Source organism: Eurosta solidaginis, chromosome 1 (assembly GCF_040869045.1).
Source record: "Eurosta solidaginis isolate ZX-2024a chromosome 1, ASM4086904v1, whole genome shotgun sequence".
Taxonomy (NCBI): Eukaryota; Metazoa; Arthropoda; class Insecta; order Diptera; family Tephritidae; genus Eurosta; species Eurosta solidaginis.
In genome coordinates, this window is record NC_090319.1 from 372,865,153 (window position 1) to 372,888,320 (window position 23,168).

At 34.6% G+C, this 23,168-nt stretch overlaps 1 protein-coding gene across 1 annotated transcript in view; it reads right to left on the reverse strand.

Annotated features, from left to right (window-relative positions):
- Nucleotides 1-859: 859 nt before the first annotated feature.
- Osi15 (DUF1676 domain-containing protein Osi15) overlaps nt 860-23,168 on the reverse strand; it is a 45,442-nt gene continuing 23,133 nt past the window's right edge. Inside the window, exons 4-6 of the mRNA XM_067768699.1 lie at nt 6,664-7,041; nt 1,241-1,459; nt 860-1,164 (exon numbers count right to left, since the gene is read on the reverse strand). Coding sequence (XP_067624800.1) covers nt 875-1,164; nt 1,241-1,459; nt 6,664-7,041 — 887 coding nt within the window. The 3' untranslated portion in view covers nt 860-874. The remainder of the gene's footprint in view (nt 1,165-1,240; nt 1,460-6,663; nt 7,042-23,168) is intronic.

Below are 23,168 nucleotides of genomic sequence, written 5' to 3' on the forward strand. Positions count from 1 at the left end.
ATTTAGCCTGCCTCGGTGTGACCATTTGGCGCCAGTTGGCAGAGCGAATAAGCGACTGGCGCGCCTTGTTGGACGTCCATAACCGTTTAAGCGCCAATTAAGTAAGTAAGTAAGATATCAGTATGGAATTCTTTAACATATAGCGAATCGATATATACAACGATTACTATCCCACTCCAGGGAGAAAAAGCTTTGAGGAGATTTACAAGGTATGATCGAAACAGCTGCACCTTGTCCGTCCTGATATCATGTTGTTAAAAAATGTTTTCCAAATTATAAACTAAAATTAAAAACAGCTTCAAATAAATGTTTTCAAACATTTGAAAGCAATGAGGGCAAATATTATTTTTAATGAAGCAATTCTTCTATATATCGCACTCATTGGAGTATCATATCAATCATACCTTTCCGAGATTTCTTGGTCTTTAAGGTGTCTCCCCTAAAGCGAACCCTTTGAGGAAAAGTCCCAAAAAAAAAAAAAAAAATAAAATCATGCAAAGCAGAGTTCATGACAATGTAAAAACCATAAATTCCACTCTACTATTTCGTGGAGTATGGGAATCCAAAAGGTTATTACCCCAGGCTTGAATGATATCTTTTGAAATTTGGGTTCTCAAATGCAAATTTTATGCAAAATTTAAATCTGACGGAGAATGCTTGCATGATAGAACCAAAGCTACTTTGTTGTTATTTATTTATTTGTTTTATATTTTGTTTTCTATCGTTCATTCGTTCATTATAAAGTGTTTTCGATTTTATTGCTTTTAACCACAATTGTAAATTTGTGGTAGCAAAAAGCCTTATAAGTTAAACTAAGTTAAACATTCAATAAATTACTATATTCTACCCTATAATACAAATTCTTAGCTCCATCTCATTGCACATTAATTGGTTTTAATAAATCAATACTTCGTCCAAAACCGCCATAACCACTTCCACCATGTCCACTTGACATATGACCATGACCACCTCCACCATGTTCATCATGCGAATGACTTGAGCTGTATACGGGTTTGGCAACAATTTCATATGTAGATTTACCACCGCCAGATGCCAAGCCCTTCAATCCCACAATACTTGACAGTGTTAAAGCCATTAAAGCTGTGAGAAGTGCTTTGCCAGCAAGCAATGCTAGAGCACCCATAGCGAGGGCCATAAGTGTACCTACAGCACGAATAAACAAAATTAAATATAAAAGTTGTGATAAAAAAGTGTTCAGCTTTTGAGAAATAATACTAACCCTTCATCACCAAACCAGCAGCAAGTAAGGCTTCCATACCGCCCTTCTTACCAAATTTTCCTTTTCGTCCTGTTTCTACAGCTGATCGTGCTTCCGCTATTGTGCTTTGATCGATCAATTTGAAGCGTAGATAATGAGATTGTAGAAAACTACTCAACTTGTTCACAATGTATCCATTAATTCTTGAATTGGGATCGTTGGCATAGCTGCGTGCAACTTCTGTGGAAGAAATATAATATAAATATAAGGAAATTTAGGGAAGAAAACTCAGCGGCTAAAAGAATTAAACCACATACATTGCTTTCAATTAACTAAAAAAGTAAAACAGATGTACTCAGCGTGGTTTTCATACAGCCTTCATATACAAAGTGTGTGGTACGTAAAACCTTTACATTTGCAATATCTTAATTAAAATATTTTTAAAATTCTTTATCATTAGTACCAATTGCTTTTAACAACCTAATAGAGAGAGAGGGTTAAAGAAGCGCTCCACGAATATAAAATCTCAAAATCAAAAACCCCAAGTAAAAAGGCCGGCGCTCTTCGCACAAATACCATTGATCTGGGAGCAGACTTGGAAGGGTACACGATTATTGATTATATATATATATATATTAAATATTTGGGATTGTGAATTTAAAGGATTCAAAACACAGCCTCACCTCTGGGCATTATAAGAAATGCCCTTCTTTTTCTTCTTGCAGGGATAAATTGGATGTTGACGATCCTTAGATCTAGTACGTTCTGGTAACAAGCAACATTGACGAAAGAACAAACACTTGAACAACAATGACTTAGTATATGTCAAGGGCAATATATAAAATAACAAACTTTTTTTTTTTAAATACAACAATATTGCATAGTGCTCAAAACATAGAACATTTAAAGGCGAAAATTATGAACAGACACTAACTCAGTTATATAGGATAAACAGAAAAAAGAAAACAGAAAGACAAGGAAGAAGGAGGTTCAGAGAACACATAAGAGATTGCAATAACAAAAAAAAAAAACGGAATCTAAGTATCATACCAGAGTCCAACTTTGCGAAACACATGGTCGAAAATAAATGTTCGCCAGCAAACATCAAACAATGTCCTTCACAGACAAGCAAAAGCCCGAAGTCAAAACGAACTCGAAAACATGAAAATCTACAAACAGAAAATATTAGACGATAGAATAATAAACGAACAGACAACCACAATTACTGATACAATATTGGAATCTTTAAAACTTGTTTACATAAAACAAAGAAATCCCACACTTGCAAACACACTTCAACAAATAAACACAAAAAAATAACAGAACAAAAGCAACAAACACACAAAAAAGTTAAACGACTAAAATTACTGACTTCTACGTGCCACAGCTAACCACACAATTTGATCAGTGAATAGCAAACCATAACACACACACAAACAAAAACATCAATTTAAAAATTTCTTCTCATGTACCTACAAATATGTAGAAGAAAAACAACAATAACAGATGAGAACTAAAAAATACACTGAAGATGGTACAACGATGAAACGAAACGAAAGGGACAGTTGGATTGCACGATTGGCACGATTGGATTGGTCACCACTTGTGCAAGGCCCTATTCCATTCAATCAATGAAACGGAAAAATAAAAATTTTTTTTCTTGAAAGTGGACGAGATGCAGTCTAACTAAATTTCTTCAAATCTTATTCTTCTTATGTATTTTTAAAAGAAAGGGCCCTTATAAATTTAGTCAGTTAGACGGCATGGTAGACAGGCATTTCAGGTTAAAGAGCAATTAAAAAAGTGCTTTGTCAGCTACGACAGAATCCTACCTCAAGTTTGGTACGATGCTAGGGCTTGGGTCGTCCCTATAGACACCGCGGTTAAAGTATTGAGCACAAAATATCGATGTCGATTGGAAAAACTATCGTTGCGGTATCGTATTGTGTCGAAATTTAGGTCCCTAGAGAGGAAATTATTCTACATGAATATTTATGGAAATTTTGGAATAGTTTACAAAAAAAAAAAATAAAAATTAATTTACAATAATGAATTGTAGATTTTATTATAGGGAATTTTTCGCTCTTTGGAAAAGGGCTTTAATTATTTCTCAAAAGTTATCCAAAATCCAATTACTTCCAATCCAAAACGAAATAATTACAAACAACTATCAGTCTTAACTTAAAACATAGTTGCTATAGTGTTAACTACTTTGTACTCTTTACTTTAATTTTTAAAATAATTTTAATTGAGTTTTCGTGTTAACTTAAAATTTTGAATAACTTCAAAAAAAGAAAATTCTAATTAGTTTGAAAATATCTAAACTCAAAAATAAACAAAAATAAATTTTTATACTTAAAATCAAAATAAAAGATTTTTTAAATATCAACTTGAATGTTGATATAGTTGCCATATAAATTAGCTTCTTTATTTGTCCGTGTCTTATTTCAAAACTGCTATAATATAATAAGCATCATTTCAAAATGTGCCTCAACCTGGGCCTGGGCACATTTTCGTATTTATCTAAAATCTTGTTACGAGTCACTGAACGCATTTTGGTTTGGAAAGCTTTCATATCGTTTTTGTGATACCATTCAAAATAAATTTTGTAACGAGTTTAGTGCAATTCCACTTATTTGCAACCTTCTGCTAACGTTCGAATCACTAATCTGTTGAATAAATAACTCCAATATTCAATAATGCAAAGTGGTCTTTTTTATACTACTTTCACAATAACACTTCTACTTCTCAACAGATAGCGTGCTTAAATCAAACTGATTCCCATGCCTCAGCTGGTGTTGCTTTTATACTCTTCGGTTTCCTCGTTTGCATATTTCTAGGCGTTTCTAGAATTTACTACTTGTTTACCAGCTATAAACTCACCAGCTATAACTACAGATGCACTAATATAGCTTCTCGTATAGCCATATGTGCGCGTATATGTGAGTGATACTTCCACCGATGATTGCCTACTTTTGGGAGTATCTCAGATATATGCATGTGTTTGTGCGTTTCTCACCGCTGCTTGTATGGACATATGTGTAGACATAATGATTAATTTGTTTACGTACATACAAGTGTGGCAGCTTGCTTTATTGGTGTTGTTGCTTTATTTACTTAGTTTCAGATTAGTGATGTGAGTATCACTTAGTGTCACTAATATTCGTCAAAATATTAATAGTATTTTTGGGTTGATTTTCAGTTTCGAGTCTTATAACTAGTCATATACTTAATTATTAAAAAATATATATATAAATAACAAAGTTAGGTAAGTAGTATGTCGGTCCTCGAGCTTCCACCTCCGATTTTCTTTTTGAACATGATTGAAGAATATTTCCCAAAATTATTCCAAAAACTTATAAAACCGAAGAACATAAACTTTTTATACCTTTCATAGAAATGAAATGATATATTAAGTTTGTTTCGAATCGCAGAATCGTAAGTCCTTAAAGTAGAAAAGTGGACTCACCAAAAAGTAAATCGAAATAATCAGGAGGACAACCTGAGTTGATTTAGCCATGTCCGTCTGTGATATCTTGATGAAATTTGGTGTGCAGGTTTATTTTGGGCCACGATTAAACATATGTCGGAACCAACCGAATCGGACCACCATACATATATCGCCCGGACGGATTTTTCAGAAAAGGGGATTTTTTATCATATATTTCTCATTTAATCGTATAAAAGCTTCATATTTAAACAGGACCTGTATCGTGTGTTACGATTCGTATATTTCACTCAATTTATATTAAACTCCCAAACTATTTATACAAATTAGTTCACATATGTAGTTATTCGGACTCACAATTTCAGAGATATTGTGGTTTAATATTTGAGTGAAAACTTGATTTTTATACAAATCGTAGCACATGATACGGACCCAGATGGCACATATTGTTGTATGAAAAAAAACATAGAGATCGGTCGTATATATAGCATATATCCCATATAACCTATTGTTCAGATAGGAAGCTTTTCGTTACACATTCTAACAGCAAGAAGCTTAAAACTTCTTACATGTATGGCATATGATATCCTTTAAAACAAACGTAAAGATCGGTCGTATGTATAGTACATATTCCAGATATCAGATAAGAGATACACTGCCATAGCCATCTCATGTTGATCACAAGAAACGTGAAACTCTGTGTGAGGATTACCGATGTATTATTTATTTGATATCTATCGAAAATGTTGCTTAGGTATGTTCACTTATTCTATATCTGGGTCGAAATTTCTCAAGTGGGCCACTTTAAAATCGTTTGTCTCAGTTTTCATTGATTAATACAGTTTTTAATCGGTTTGGACGTAAGAACGATCTCCCCAAAATATTTTTGCAAACATTTTTTTTTTTACATTAGTTATTAACAGTTGGAATTTTGGTCATGTTATTTTAAAAAATTAATAACTCGTTTTGACGCTCGCGCGCTGAGTCATCGTGTGACCCAAATTTTGTGGATGATTTATACTGATCAAAAAGACGTGCCCGATGTGCCAAAATTTTCTCGCAGGCGGAATAGTTTTATTATTTTTTAATTACTCAAAACAAACAGAATTTTTTTAGCAAAATAATAATTTGTTATTAAAAACGATTTTTTATGGCAAAGTATATTAATTGACGAAAATTTTGATGTAGAAAACGTTGAGTTTCGATAAACCGTTCTCGAGTTATTAATTTTTTAAAATAACATAATCAAAAACTCTAACTGTTAATAACTAATGTAAAAAAAAATTTTTTGCAAAAATATTTTGGGGAGATCGTCTTTACCTCCAAACCGATTAAAACCGTATTAATCAAAGAGAACTGAGACAGTCGATTTTAAATTGGCCCACTTGAGAAATTTCGACCCATATATTACATATTTTATAGAGCCGTTTATTCAGATATGACAAATGCGATAAAATTATTGATAAGCTTCATTCATGATATGTATTAAGTCTTCGCCACAGCTGGAGACAGTCCCGCCCTTACTTGTTTTATAATGCAATTTTCCCCCTCAGAGGAATCCATTTGAGCGCTTAACACGAGCTTGAGGTTACTTTTACTATAAATGGTCCCATTAAAAGTAATTACCTCCTTCATGAACTCGGATTTTTATTTTAAAAACCTTATAAAATTAAGGTCAATGTTAAGTACTTATACATCTTTTTTTTAAGACAAAGTTTCACCGATCATTTCCAGTTATGCAAAAGGTTTCTTGCCCCTCACAATAAATTTATATAATTTTTCAAGGACATCCTAAAACGCAAATTTTTTTACAACTAAAATTTAGTTAGAACTAATTTCATTATCTTAAAACAAAGTTTTACCCAGCTTTATTATCACAGAGCAAATACAAATCAATTTTCTTAGAAATCTTAAACGATTACATGCTTTACCGAAGCAACACATTTAAACGTTTACTCAACAACTTTAGATATTTTCGTTCATTTTTCCCACTTACCCGCCATTAAGTCGTTGCTTTTCACTTCAGCTGCACTAACATCCTTCACTATGCTAATGCCAGGCGCAAACACCAGCTCGTCCTTTTCCGTTAATCGTTCCATAATTTTCACAAATTCAATTTTCAAGCACATCCAACTAAATTGAGTATGGCATTCCTCGAAAGCACGTTTCATACCATCATATTTGCTATTGGGCGTATTTGTAGTTTCGGTGGATGTGGCATGTGAGGAGGCAGGTGGTGCATTAATGCTATTTTCGCTAGTGATCTCTTCCCGTACAGTGGCTGCATTCGACATTTTCAATATTAAAATGAAAAATCCCAAATAATATAAATATTCCATATTCCTTTGTAGCAGCATAACGTTGACTGAATGATCTGTGTGTGTGTTTGCGTGTAGTGTAAGGAGTAAGCAATTTGTACTTTCTGCATTAACTAAAACCGCCGCGCCAATGGGGTTTAAGGTGACCGCTGTTGTGTATCGCACAATATCTAACTAACAACTGTGGATCGACATTGAAGAAATCTGAATTTTATACGATAATAAGAGTAATACATAAGAAAATGCGGCAAAAAAAATTCCAAAAGAAATTATCAAAATGCTGCGGAAAATTGTAGCAGTTAAAAAAAAAATGAAAACGGTAGCAGTGGCTAGCTGGCCTTTAGGTGGTAATGTTATGTATGTATGTATGTGCATACCTTTCACTGTCGACGCACAGCGGAACTGCGCCACAAATGAAAGGAATATTGAGAGATAGTAAATATTGTGGCACATTGGGCTAGATGGCGTTAATCGCAAATATTTATTGTTAAAGGGTGTTGCAAAAGTTAAAAAAATAAGATCAAAGCCAGCCGGAACATAAAATCGAATTAACATAGAATAACATTGGGAATTGCAAGCAGCTCTTTAAATTATGTTACTGCTCCAAATATAAATAAATTAAACATAGTTGGTAAAGAGGAATAGAAGTATCAATTTATCAGTCGAACAAACCACCGCTGTATAGCTAAATGGTTAGGGCAGCGTGCCTAAAGCATATAGCACTTGGCAGAAAAATTGTCTACCTACTATTCCAAAAACAAAATAAAATTTTTCAATTCTAGAAAATTAAAAAAAACAATAATTATTATTAAAAAAATTATTTTTCCGGCCTTGAGCTCGAACCGAACTTTAAAATGTAAATAAAAAAAATTATACCAAGACGTAATTGCGAAGACTAGAGATAAATGGCTTATTTTTTTATGAATTTTGCTATAAAAATCGAAAATAATAATTATAAATGGCTTGTTTTATTCGAATTTTGCTATAAAATTCGAAAATAAAAATTATTATTTCGAGTTTTTATTTCACTCGACTTGGTAGCGTACTCCGCTTACCACACCGAAGGTCTTGGGTTAAAAATATCGGGAATAGCAACATCAACAATTTTGAAAAAAGTTGTTTCAATTTTCAAGTTTTCCTAAGCTGGGTCGTCCTTTAACAGCTGTTTGGCAAACACTCCCAGTGTATTTCTGTCATAAAAACTTATCAATGAAAATTCAGCTGCCTTGGAGATGCCGTGCGCAGTAGGTTAAACCAAAAGGAGCATAACGCAAATTGGAAGGGAAGCTCCTGTCTAAGCCTCCTGAAAGGTAATTTTTGAGGAAAACGAGAATTTTCATAACATAAACATAAGTGACTAACTGAGAATCGTAAAAAAGGTCTTTACAGGATCTAGCCAAAGGATTTTAGCTGCAAACTTATTTCATCTTCAATTTTCAAAGGCTTTACGAGACCACTGAATACAAAAGCTGATAGCGATATCTAACATAATAATAGCTGTGTTTTTTTTTACATCTATATGCACATTTACGCTTAAACTTTATATGGACTGCTAAGCGTTAAACTTTATTTACCTTCCGAAATTGCTGTGCAGAAAATTAGTACTCCTAAATGTCCATACGCATTATACTCAGATGCAACAGAAATATGTGTCTATATTTCACCTCTACACTAATTCTATGTATCACCCCTACAAGTGGTGTGTGTCCACTATTCATCGCAACCGATTCATCTGTAAAAAAAACACGGCTAATATAATAACACAAATGAGCCAGTGCTCATCGCAAAAACTGCTGCAGAAATGGCATTAAAATGAAAATTTTATGCAACGCGGTGACTTTTTGCGTTGCGTTCACTGACATCTGGAGGCTCTCAGATTTACTAAAGTCAGCAAGAGCACCTACGTCATACGGAATTTGGTTTAAACGATAAAAAGTGTTTCGTTGCGTTGCGTTGTACATAATTTGCCTACAAACCTTATAGACTTTTCGGCTGCTGGAGCAATAATTTTTCCCAGTTCGCTATAATGAGCTTAGAAATTTAGAGCGATTAACCAATAATCCATATATATATCTGCTTTCTACCATCATCAGAATCGGAGAAGCCAGTCGCCTCAGTATGAATTTCGGCTTGAGAACGTTTATTTTTATCACGCGCATAAGACTCAAACGACATTATTTCCAAAGTCGGTTTTAGATTTTGTTCCCATAAGATAGCAAATGCTCATATGTGAATTTTCTTATACTTTATAAAACAAGTAAGGAAGGCTAAGTTCGGATGTAACCGAACATTACATACTCAGTTGAGAGCTATGGAGACAAAGTAAGGGAAAATCACCATGTAGGAAAATGAACCTAGGGTAACCCTGGAATGTGTTTGTATGACATGCGTTTCAAATGGAAGGTATTAAAGAATATTTTAAGAGGGCAATGGTTCTATAGGTGGACGCCATTTAGGGATATCGCCATAAAGGTGGACCAGGGCTGACTCTAGAATACGTTTGTACAATATGGGTATCAAACGAAAGGTGTTAATAAGTATTTTAAAAGGGAGTGGGCCTTAGTTCTATGGGTGGGCGCCTTTTCGGGATATCGCCATAAACGTGGACCAGGGGTGACTCTAGAATGCGTTTGTTGTACGATATGGGTATCAAATGAAAGGTGTTAATGAGTATTTTAAATGGGAGTGGGCCTTAGTTTTATAAGTGGACGCCTTTTCGGAATATCGTTATAAAGGTGGACCAGGGTTGACTCTAGAATACGTTTGTACAATATGGGTATCAAACGAAAGGTGTTAATAAGTATTTTAAAAGGGAGTAGGCCTTAGTTCTATAGGTGGACGCCTTTTCGGAATATCGTTATAAAGGTGGACCAGGGTTGACTCTAGAATTTGTTTGTTCGATATGGGTATCAAATGAAAGGTGTTAATGAGTATTTTAAAAGGGAGTAGGCCTTAGTTCTATAGGTGGACGCCTTTTCGGAATATCGTTATAAAGGTGGACCAGGGGTGAATATAGAATTTGTTTGTACGATATGGGTATCAAACGAAAGGTGTTAATAAGTATTTTAAAAGGGAGTGGGCCTTAGTTCTATAGGTGGACGCCTTTTCGGAATATCGTTATAAAGGTGGACCAGGGTTGACTCTAGAATACGTTTGTACAATATGGGTATCAAACGAAAGGTGTTAATAAGTATTTTAAAAGGGAGTGGGCCTTAGTTCTATGGGTGGGCGCCTTTTCGGGATATCGCCATAAACGTGGACCAGGGGTGACTCTAGAATGCGTTTGTTGTACGATATGGGTATCAAATGAAAGGTGTTAATGAGTATTTTAAATGGGAGTGGGCCTTAGTTTTATAAGTGGACGCCTTTTCGAAATATCGTTATAAAGGTGGACCAGGGTTGACTCTAGAATACGTTTGTACAATATGGGTATCAAACGAAAGGTGTTAATAAGTATTTTAAAAGGGAGTGGGCCTTAGTTCTATGGGTGGGCGCCTTTTCGGGATATCGCCATAAACGTGGACCAGGGGTGACTCTAGAATGCGTTTGTTGTACGATATGGGTATCAAATGAAAGGTGTTAATGAGTATTTTAAAGGGGAGTGGGCCTTAGTTTTATAAGTGGACGCCTTTTCGGAATATCGTTATAAAGGTGGACCAGGGTTGACTCTAGAATACGTTTGTACAATATGGGTATCAAACGAAAGGTGTTAATAAGTATTTTAAAAGGGAGTAGGCCTTAGTTCTATGGGTGGACGCCTTTTCGGGATATCGTTATAAAGGTGGACCAGGGGTGACTCTAGAATTTTTTGTACGATATTGGTATCAAATTAAAGGTATTAATGAGGGTTTTAAAACGGAGTGGCCCTTAGTTGCATATGTGAAGGCGTTTTCGAGATATCGACCAAAATGTGGACCAGGGTGATCCAGAACATCATCTGTCGGGTACCGCTAATTTGTTTATATATGTAATACCACGAACAGTATTCCGTCCAAGTATCCAAGGGCTTTTGATTTCGCCCTGCAAAACTTTTTCATTTTCTTCTACTTAATATGGTAGGTTTCACACCCATTTTACAAAGTTTTTTTCTAAAGTTATATTTTGCGTCAATAGACCAATACAATTATCATGTTTCATCCCTTTTTTCGTATTTGGTATATAATTATGACATTCTTTTCATTTTTCGTGATTTTCGACATCGAAAAATTGGGCGTGGTCATAGTCGGATTTCGGCCATTTTTTATACCCATACAAAGTGAGTTCAGATAAGTACGTGGACTGAGTTTAATAAATATATATCGATTTTTGCCCAGTTTATCGTGTTAACGGCCGCGCGGAAGGACAGACGGTCTACTGTGTATAAAAACTGGGCGTGGCTTCACCGATTTCGCCCTTTTTCACAGAAAACAGTTATCGTCCTAGAATCTAAGCCTCTACCAAATTTCACAAGGATTGGTAAATTTTTGTTCGCCTTATGGCATTAAAAGTATCCTAGACAAATTAAATGAAAAAGGGCGGAGCCACGCCCATTTTGAAAATTTCTTTTATTTTTGTATTTTGTTGCACCATATCATTACTGTAGTTGAATGTTGACATAATTTACTTATATACTGTAAAGATATTAACTTTTCTTTTAAAATTTGACTTTAAAAAATTTTTTTTTTAAAAAGTGGGCGTGGTTGTTCTCTGATTTTGCTAATTTTTATTAAGCATACATATAGTAATAGTAGTAACGTTCCTGCCAAATTTCATCATGGTATCTTCAACGACTGCCAAATTTCAGCTTGCAAAACTTCTAAATTACCTTCTTTTAAAAGAGGGCGGTGCCACCCCCTTGTCCAAAATTTTACTAGTTTTCTATTCTGCGTCATAAGTTTAACTCACCTACCAAGTTTCATCGCTTAATCCGTATTTGGTAATGAATTATCGCACTTTTTCGATTTTTCGAAATTTTCGATATCTAAACAGTGTGCGTGGTTGTAGTCTGATATCGTTCATTTTAAATAGCGATCTAAGTGGAGTTCCCAGGAACCTACATACCACATTTCATCAAGATACCTCAAAATTTACTTAAGTTATCGTGTTAACGGATGGACGGACGGACACGGCTCAATCGGATTTTTTCGATACTGATGATTTTGATATATGGAAGTCTATATCTATCTCGATTTCTTTATACCTGTACAACCAACCGTTATCCAATCAAAGTTAATATACTTTGTGAGCTCTGCTCAACTGAGTATAGATAGCAGACCCGGCAGACGTTGTTCTGCCCTAAATTTGGTCTATCTGCATACATTTTAATAACCTCTTTCCATCTAACTCTGCCCTCGCCCTTCTACACTTTTTCCTAATCCTTGTATTCACTCCTCCCTCCGTATTTTTCGCTTCATCTATCTGCATCTTCATCTCATTCTATCTCTTTCTCAGTCTCCTTCTCTCTTTTCTCTTTTCTCAAGTTTTTCTCATTCTTCTTCATATTTTATTGCCAGTCCCAGGTGGTATGTATTTTGTTCCAGTCCCATTCCGAGTCTCAGTCCCAGTCCCACTCCGAGTCTCAGTCTCAGTCTCAGTCACAGTCCTAGTCCTAATCCCAGTCCCAGTCCGTCTCTGGCCTACTTCCCAGAAAAAAGCATCGAAAATACTAATATAAGCAAATTTATATACCAAGTTTCAGGCAAATCGAATAGAACGTATGTAAATAGGTATGTGGGTATTATTAATTCATGTCTTTATTTCGGCTTCGCCAGGTTAATGTGACTAAATCGAATATCACAATGAAAATTACTTTAAAGCTCTCAGCAAGAGCTTTCATTTGATATCCCTAATACACACATATTCTAGGGGTATCCGGGTACACGTTTAGCCTATATCTCGAGACCCTAGTCACCCAGCGGCATAAAACTTACTCTGTAATAAAGCACACACCAACGGTTTCCATTTGATATCCATATTGTAAAACCACATCCTAGTGTTACCCTGATCCACGTTTTGGACTTATCTCGAGACCCTAGTCACCAATAGGTATGAAAACTACCCTGTACTAAAGCACTCATCAACAGCTTCAATACGATTCCCATTAGGTAAAAGCACTATCTAGGCGTTCACGGGCCCAAGTTTTGGCCTATATCTCGAGACCCTAGTCACCCAGGGATATGAAAATTACCCTCTACAAAAACACTCATCAACAGCTTTCATTTGTTATCCATGTTCTATAAACACATTCTAGAGGTACCCGGGTCCACGTTTTGGCCTATATCTCGAGACGCTATTCACCCAGGGGTATCAAAATTACCCTCTACTAAAGCACTCATCAACAGTTTTCATTTGTTATCCATATTCTATAAACACATTCCAGGGGTACCCGGGTCCGCGTTTTGGACTATATCTCGAGACCCTCGTCACCCAGAGGTATGGAAATTACCCTCTACTGAAGCACTCATCAACAGCCTTCATTTGATATCCGTATTCTATAAACATATTCTAGGAGTACCCGGGTCCACGTTTTGGCCTATATCTCGGGACCCTGTACGTCAATCCTGAATTTTCTTTGCTATAAACCTCACGGAGCGAGAGACCTTTCCAACGAATAGAAAGGAAATAAGGAAAACCCAACTTATTTTTATGTTATAGATTTTGAAACACCCTCTTAAAAGTAAATTTTAAAAGAAAAGTAGAGAGGTTCAAAAGAGACTGAAAAACTTTTGATAATATGACCATGAGTAGTGTAAAAAAATTGTGTTTGATAGATTGGCCGTTGTTGACGTCTTAGAATCAGCTTACAGCAATATTAGCACCAATAAACCTCAATGGAAAATTGACAGAAGCAATTAAAAATCATTACCCAAAAGCAGAGCTTGCTGCTATAACATTTATACGTAAACACATATACATATGTACATACACAACTGCCAAAACTCAGTGATGTGTATACCTTTGGGTGCTTAGTCCAAACCACTAAAGCCACTATCCAATCAGTACAGAATTGGTATTAAAGTTGAGATATAGAAAATGAAAGTTCAGCTACTACAGACCATCGAGCCAAAAACAATGATGAGGAGACTGACTTTGTAACGCCCTTCCGACACTTTCCCTTATTAAGTCATATTATGTGTATATGTATATAGAAATGTAGAGCAAATATGTAAATATGTATGTTTACACGGCAGGGGGGAAAATTCAAACAATGACCATAACGACAAATAATAAAAGGAAAAGTTAGTAATAATAACAGACTGAGAGAATACCAAAAAACAAAATATGGATGAAAATATTTGCAGTATAGAACAATAAATCTGCATTAAAATTAGACGCAATAAAATTAAAATAAAATAGACGGAGCTGAAACTCCGGCATTGACAATGAGAAAGTGTTGGAATTTGAAAAGATATATTTCATATTTCATATTTCATATTTCTTTATTCAGTCTATGATTACAAAAATCTTACAGACTATATTAAACATTATTAAACATAAGGTTTATTTACAGTAAACTTAATTTAAAATGGAAAATAACATATTTTTAAAACTTCGACGAGATATAAAGTGTATACATTTTATAAAGTCAAAGCTATTGCGAAGGAAGTACTGAACACAAGTAGGCGAAAAGAGGAGGTAAGGAAATTAATGAATAAGCTACTAATTGCGAAAGTAAAAAAAATATGTTAGATTTACATTACATCAATGCTAGGGTTTATGAGTTTATTTTTCAATGTGTTCCGTTATTTTCTCTACCGCTGTTGGGCGTTTCCATGTCACGCATTTTATAGCTTCTCCACTTAACAGAAAAAGCAAATGTCACAGAAGTCATTAAAAAATATGCTATCGTTGCGTGATATTTTATCAACTCAATGAGTCGAATCATAATATACGGTAACGTCTGAATCATAACGTAAAAACATGGCTTTCAGATTATGTCACACGTGATATGCATAATTGAACGAGTAACTGAACCTAAAACACACTGGGAGAGGCTGCAGGACTATCAAAACACCTCGCTCAGAAATGCCACGGGATGTCTTCTTATGTCGCCAGAACATCATCTACTACCCACATAAAAGGGGAACGAAATGCCAAACAAACAGCTTCGGTTAAATACTCATAGACCTCGACATCCTTACATCTGGCCTAAGAGGCTTTGTCTCCCAGTAGCATATAAATTCATATCCGAAACCACGCAAGATTACAGCCGTTTGAACTAGATCAGCGTAAACAGGCCTTCAGCCTCGTCGACTAAGAATCGTTAAAGTTATATTCCGAATTATATTTTCAGAGGCAAAAATCGTTGTTGAGGAATGTAGAGTCCTCACGGAGAAGCGACTCTGACACAACTACGATATGCATACTAGAATAAGTTAAACTCTACGTTATCCAGAATCAATCCCCACAATCGAAATGGAAGCCCTGCACGTAATGGGTAAGCACATGATACCGACCGAACCAACGTCTTTAACATCTTTGGTCGAACCCTCTTGAAACTACAAATTTTCTTGGATTGGAGGATTTCGCACCTATTTTTGATTCCAAAATTATTCATTGAACTTAACTTAAGGGACGCATTAAGTTGTTGTTTCTGTTGTTAAGTGCTATGTAATTTTCTTTAGCAAAGTTACCGATGCGTGATCATATATTGCGGCTCGATTGCAACATCAGCCAAAACCTTTATTTTTTAAGGTATATTTTTAGTTTTTTTGGACAAGTTTTATATCAGTCAGGAAATTCCCACTGTAGACTAATAGCAGTTTTCACACCTTGCTCGTTAGTCGGTAGCTTGTAATTTTTTACGTGTAATTTGTTTTACATAAATTGTCATTAGATAGTTTTACAAACACGAATTCTATAGAAATGGAACCCGGCTGAACTCCTATAATACTTTTTTTTACTTATTTAGAGGAATAAGGTATAACATAGTAAAGGATCATAGTAGGCTAGCTATCAATAAGTTAGAAATTTTTATTGACGAATTATCGGTTCGTTATCGGTTTGTTATCGATTTGTTATCTAGATGATATCTATTATTCGTCGAAAAGTTATCGATATATATAGGAAGAGTTGTAGATTTTTTATTAATTTGTAATCGAAAAGTTATTGAATTGACATCAAAAAGTTATCGATATCATCGAAAAGAAATCGGTTAATTCTTGAAAAGTGATCGGTAGTTTTTTAAAAAATATCGATTTTTTATCAAAAAGTTATCGGTTTTATTGATTTTTTTCGAAGAAACATCGATATTTCATTAAAAGTAATCGATTTGTAATCGAAAGCCACAGATTATTTTATTAATTTTACGTTATCGATATTCCATCGTAAAGTTATCTATTATTTTTCGAAAAAATATTGATATTCTATCAAAAAGGTGTCGATATTTCATCAAACAGTTATAGATTAGGTATAAAAAGTTATCGACATGTTATTGATATATTATTGAAAAAATATCACTTATTTTCGAAAGCATATTGAGTTCATATCAAAATACTATCGATTTCTTCTCGCATTGTTATCGATGACACACACGACGATAATAAGCTGATACGAAACCAATAGGAAGCCCTCGACTCGGCGATAACAAGCAGATAACAAACTGATAACTCGGCGATAATAATATGCGATCAATAATAAGGCGATGAAAAAACAACAACTTGTCAATATGGTTTTTTCTGATATGAAGCAACGAAGCTCTTCTCAAAAAGTGAGTATGCAAGGAAATTAATATAATTTAAAAATGATCTTAAAAAAGCCAAGAAATTATATGGAAAATAGTCCAAAATATATCCACAAATTGTTCGAATTGATCCAATTTAAAAAGGGTTCCAAAGGGATTCTGAAATTATTTGAAAACTGTCCCGAAATGAGCCGGAAGTAGTTCCTCGATTCCTCAATATGAACTAATTTCGAACTATGTAGTACTAAACCCAACTAGTCAGCCAATAGTTTGAGCGGTTTGGTGTTTCACTGAAGCATACGTAAGCAGACTTTATACATTCCCCATATTTACAATTTCATCAGTCAGTTAAACCGTTTTCCAGATAGTATATAAGGAATAAATGTCATAAGGAATAAATTATTCCTCCGATATGAGAATTGACGTTTCTGAACGAAAAATTACACTGATAATGGCGCAACGCCGAAACCGGTTTTTCTCAAAATAAAATTTGAAAAAATTAAATCTGATTGTACGTCGATGTAGAAGGTTCAATATCTTCAAATAAAATCGTTCCCAAAACTGTCGTATATACGTGCGTACTGGACTTATATCCGGCGAAGGGCAACCATTTCGGCATCATTTTAAAAATTTTCCTTAATAAACCAATATAAAGCGGTATCGTTTAGTTTAATTGAGTAATACTTAGGCTCCATGTAACATAATTAAATATATGTATCTCAAATGAAAGGAAAAGCTTAAATGTTTTAATTTCGTTTACATGTTAATTAAATTTTCACTTGCTTTAGGCATTTCAAAAGTTTCTTAAAAATATACATTTGAACACCATTTAATGATTATCATGCTTTCTTTTGAATTTGTAAGTACGTATGTATTTAAACGTTTATTGTTTGGTAAATACAAAATAAGTACACTCAAAAATCAACTAGGACGGTACTGTCTTCGGCTGTGCCGAAGCCTTCATACCTTTCATGAATGGAGCTGAACAATAATGTAACCCATTCGTAATATCAAAATAAACTGCTGTGTAAGATATTATAGTGAACAGATAAATAAAATAAATATAAAATTAAAAAAAAAAAAAATTTAAAAATATAATATAAAATTAACAAATAAAAAAGTCAAAATTTTGGTGAAACCTCACATTACATGCCCAGTTGTACACTTGAAATCAGGGCTGCAAACCGCATCGAAAATCAAAGCGGTTCGGTCAAACCACTCAGGCAAAACTTGAACCAGTTCGTGAACTGGGTCGCGGCTAACTCTGAACCGCCGAACTGGTTCGGTACAAGTGGTTGAAACGTTTAATACTAAGTTTTGATAGTATACAAAATTTAAAATTCGTCACTTGGGATCTGTGTGCAACCAACCATCGATATGTACCTACTAAACATACAAATAAACTACAGTTATTGAGATCAAATCAATGTATGTATATATTTATAAAACTTATGAAAATGGGTTGTTTATTATAAAATGTAAGGAACGAAAATGGTACAATGCATGACTATACCTATCGGGAGTATTTACAATGCATGTATTCTGCACATAAGAAAGTAGTCGTATTTTTAAGAGAAGAAAAATTACTTAATTAGCTGCTTTTAATATACATATAAAACGTATCTACTAAATTTTAGATGCGAGATTACTACAAAAACTAAAAGTAATTCATGAAAATGTAAATGTCTTCTTTGCTTTTCTTAGGAATTAAGCTTATAAATGTTGATATACGGTTATGTGAAAAATAATATGGTGTCCCTTTAAAACGGTATTGTTCCCAAATTATGTTTATTTATTAGTTCTTAATAAATCCGATTTAAAATATCGTTGAAACTATAACACAAACTATATATATTTACATTTCAAAGTTTACACAAAGCTCACAAAAATTAATCAAATTTTCATCAGTTTTCCAGACTTATTAAAAACTTTTAAAAAATTTCTGAGTGTGCAGTTTTGTAGCTCATCTAACTATAGTGTAATAATGTGCAAGTTTTAAGAGGGTGTTCGCATTTTTTTTCGTACACCGCGGAAAAAAATTTGTTTTTATATGGAAGATATGGGCAACATCGTCGGGGAAAAAAATTAAAAAAAAATTAACGGTAATTCTCATCTACTTGAAACTTACATACTATTACACTACAATTCAACGAGCTTCAAGACTGCACATTCAGAAATTTTCTAAAAAATTTTAATAAAAAGTTGGGAAAATTGAAAAAAATTTGATTAATTTGACTTACAAATTTTTATAATTATACACGGGATTTGAGCTCATTTTGTAAATTTGTTTGCTTTTGTCGTTATTACTATTACTATCAAAAGTGACAACTCACGGCGTTGCCATCGAGAAAAAATGTATGCAATTTTATTTTAGAGTTACATTTTCAAGCAAAGTGGTGAATTAAATAAGTTAAGTGATTTTTGTTGAAACTTTATTTTGAACCGAACCGAACCATTTTTTGGGTGGTTTTCGGTTTGGTTTTTGGAGTTAAGAAAAAAACGGTTCGGTTCGTGGTTCGGTTCAACGCCCCAAAATAACGGGTGGTTCGGTTCATAAACCGGTTCGGTTCGAACCGGTTTGCAGCCCTGCTTGAAACGCTGTTGTTGTTTGCTTTGTGTGGTTAATAGTGTTACAAGACTGCACAATTGTACATATATGGTTCTATTCTGACACCAAAAGTATTTTGGAAAGATTAACAAAAAAAGGGCCAGGTCACGCCCATTTTAAAAATTTATTTAAGCTTTATTCTTAGCTCAACCCCACCCAGTGGTGGATCGTGAGCTTGGCTGTGGGCGGGGGGGAATGGTGTCAAAAAGTTTCATAAATTTTGTTTTATTTTTATAAAAGCGGTATTCATGTATAAATTGCCATGCATCGTGAAATGCCAAAATTTTGCGCCTACTGCTATTTTCATGCCCAAGAAAAATGCAACATTTTTCATGAATGTTTGCTTTTGATCTGCGTACAGCGCTTAATAATACCAAAATGTAAGCTTTCGATTTCAAAGTATTTTCGAAAGTATGTATGTATTCTGTTTTTAAATACTTTTTGTATTTTTTATTTGGTACATTTATAATCACTGTGTGTGTACATTTCATACTTATATAATTTTAATAAAACAATGTAACAATAACAATGTAAATAAATGTTATGTTTAAAGACACAGAGTGAAAATTCCTGAAAGTGATCACCGAATAATTTATTTTTGAGCAACAAAGATATTATTTGATAGCTATCGATAATACAAACAAATGCTCGTCTTCGACTTTTCCAAAAAATGCTGTATCCTTAATTATTGCCATTTGAATTTTCTTTGTCCTTTTTCTTTTAAAGTTGAATAGCAGCTGATAGGCTCCACCGATTTTGACAATTCGGTAATGTTGAACCCATATGTTTTATACAAATGAATATTTTTATTCAGACTGAACATTTTTCTTTACATAACTGACTTTTAAGGGCGGCCACCGTGGTGTGATGGTAGCGTGCTCCGCCTATCACACCGTATGCCCTGGGTTCAACTCCCGGGAAAAGCAACATCAAAATTTTAGAAATAAGGTTTTTCAATTAGAAGAAAATTTTTCTAAGCGGGGTCGCCCCTCGGCAGTGTTTGGCAAGCGCTCCGGGTGTATTTCTGCCATGAAAAGCTTTAGTCAAAACTCATCTGCCTTGCAGATGCCGTTCGGAGTCGGCATAAAACGTGTAGGTCCCGTCCGGCCAATTTGTAGGGAAAATCAAGAGGAGCACGACGCAAATTGGAAGAGAAGCTCGGCCTTAGATCTCTTCGGAGGTTATCGCGCCTTACATTTATTTATTTTATAACTGACTTATAAGATAAAACTACTTTTGTTAAAACTAGAATAATTGAAACAAGTATATTGTGTTGCAGGTATTCTCAACAGGTAAAAGTCTAGTTGACGGGTCCGTTGCTAATACGCTACCAAAAATATCGAGAGAGGTGTCAAACGACGCATATTGACCTCAGTATTAATAATCCGAAGGCGTAAAAGAAAAATTTTAGCTCGTTCAAAAGATATTAAACAAAAAGCGAAAAATGACCCGCGGGTCCCTCCGAATCGGGGGGTGGTATCCATAGTATTTTTGTACAGAACACCTCTCGGCATTGGCGGCCTGCGGCTGCGCTTATAAAAAATTACCCTGGGTGGATCCAACACCGGTTTGGAGAACAAAACTATATCCGCGCAAAACACTTATGTTTACAATTTTGTTGTGGGTACAACAAACTTACAACAACCACATGAAAATAGCCAATTTCAACTGCAAATATCTTTTCTTTTCCGCCTTCGGATTATTGTTGTGGAGGTCAATACGCGTATTTTGACACGTCTCTCGATATTTTTGGTAGCGTATTAGCAGTCGACCCCTCAACTAGACTTTTACCGACAATTCAAACACCAATTAGCTTTTTTTAAAATTGTTGCAAAAACCGTGCAAAAAAAATTGTTCTGGAAGACATTTTTGCACGCAAGGAAAACCACATACGCAAAATTTTACTCTCTATGATATTCCGTTGAGAAAAGAATGGCCCGCAGTATTGATGCTAAATATTTTCATTCCCACACCTTGGACTTGAAGATTTTCCATACAAAATTTTATTTTTCAAATACTATCAGTATTGAACATTGGAATATTTGTTTTCTTTGGATATCTCATTTTTCTTCTGTAAAGTATTTGAAAAATAAAATTTTTCAACCTTTTGGGGGGAGGAAATGTGGGTTGTACCAAGCTCATATTCCAAAATTTTTTAGAATTTAGGTTTTGCGTCACAAAACCAATCCACCCACAAAATTTCATTAGCTTAGCGGTATTCGTTTTTGAATTATCCCTTTTTCCATTTTTATTAATTTTCGATATCGTAAAAGTGGGCGGGATTAGATCCTGATTTCACTCGTTTTCAAAACCAATCTATTCTGGGTCCAGATAAGCCCATATACCACTTTTGGTGAAGATATCTCAACGTTTGCTCAAGTTATCGTGTTAATGGACGGACACACGGACGGACATGACTAAATCAAATTTTTTTCTATACTGATTCGGATATATGGAAGTTTATATCTATTTCGATTGTACAGATATAAACAACCAACCGTTATCCAATCAAAGTTATAATACCCTGTGTACAAGTACAGCTGGATATTAAAAATAGGTAGGTACTGTGTGTGAGGATACACTGTTTCACGTTTCTTGTGGTCTGCATGAGGTAGCACTTATCTGAACATTATATGACGTTTACGTAAGTATTTGATGAAATTTGAAGCTTCTAGATTTTAAAATAGAACAGAAATGATCCAAAGCTCCTTATTTGAACAATCGGGTTGTATGGGGAATATGCTACATACTATATGACCGATATCTCGATTTTTTCAGACAACAATATATGCAAAAGCATTTGATGACGTTTTAAGCTTTTACACTGTGAGGTTGAGCATAAGAGGCAGGTGTCACGTTATACATATATATTAAAATTTCGCCAGAAGATGAAATGTCAAATTTGCTAAAATTGCTGTGTAAGCGTACTCAAACAGTTTCATCATGACGGAATCATAAGGTGGTGGAAGGAAATTAGTACCAATCAGCTAATTTCCTTCCACCACCTTATGATTCCGTCATGATGATTATTTCCAATCTTCAAACCTCGTTTTTCTATAATTACGACCGGCATCGGGTGATCAAAATCGGGGGCTGTGTAAGCGTACTCAAACAGTTTCATCATGACGGAATTATAAGGTGGTGGAAGGAAATTAGCACCAATCAGCGCTTTTATTCCAGAAATTTGAAAAATGAAAACATTCTGAACTAAAATTTAAATCAAATGTTTCAGTTCCAGTCACATGAGCTCCTTTCGTATTAAACTTTGCAAGGCCCGCATTTAAAACCAAGAAAAATTTGGTCATATGTGTAGACCAAAAAGAATAAAATTTTAACCAAAATTTGAACCAAAATTTTCTACCGTGTATTGGGTTTTTTTGTTAACATTATACTCTGACCATATTTTCAAAGGGGCGTCGTCACCACCCGATTTTGTTAATTTTCACAAAGTGTATATATAGTAGCCAAATTTCAGCGTGATATCTTCAATGGCTTTTGATTTACCGCTTGCAAAATCTTTTAATTTTCTCCTTCTAAATGTGAATGGTGGCACGCAGTACATGTTTATGACTACCTCCGAACTGGTGCAAAACTATTTAATCAAAGGCTGCAACTGTTTTGAATCCACTCACAACTTAACCAGTTCAGAACGTGTTTAAAAAATCCGCAAAGGCAACTGCTATTTCGTAGGGCATAGCAATGCTAAAGACGTCAGTGAAAATCACAGGGGGCAGAGTAAGAACTAGCAGATATCTTCTTCTAGTGAGATAGTTTTGTGCAGGCTCCGAACAAAGTGGGCATGATTAGCGTTCGATTTCGGCCATTTGATGAATTATTGCATTTTTGCCTTTTTCGAAAATTAAGATATAGAATCAATTTTCAATACCAATCTTTTGAAGCCATATAAATTTATG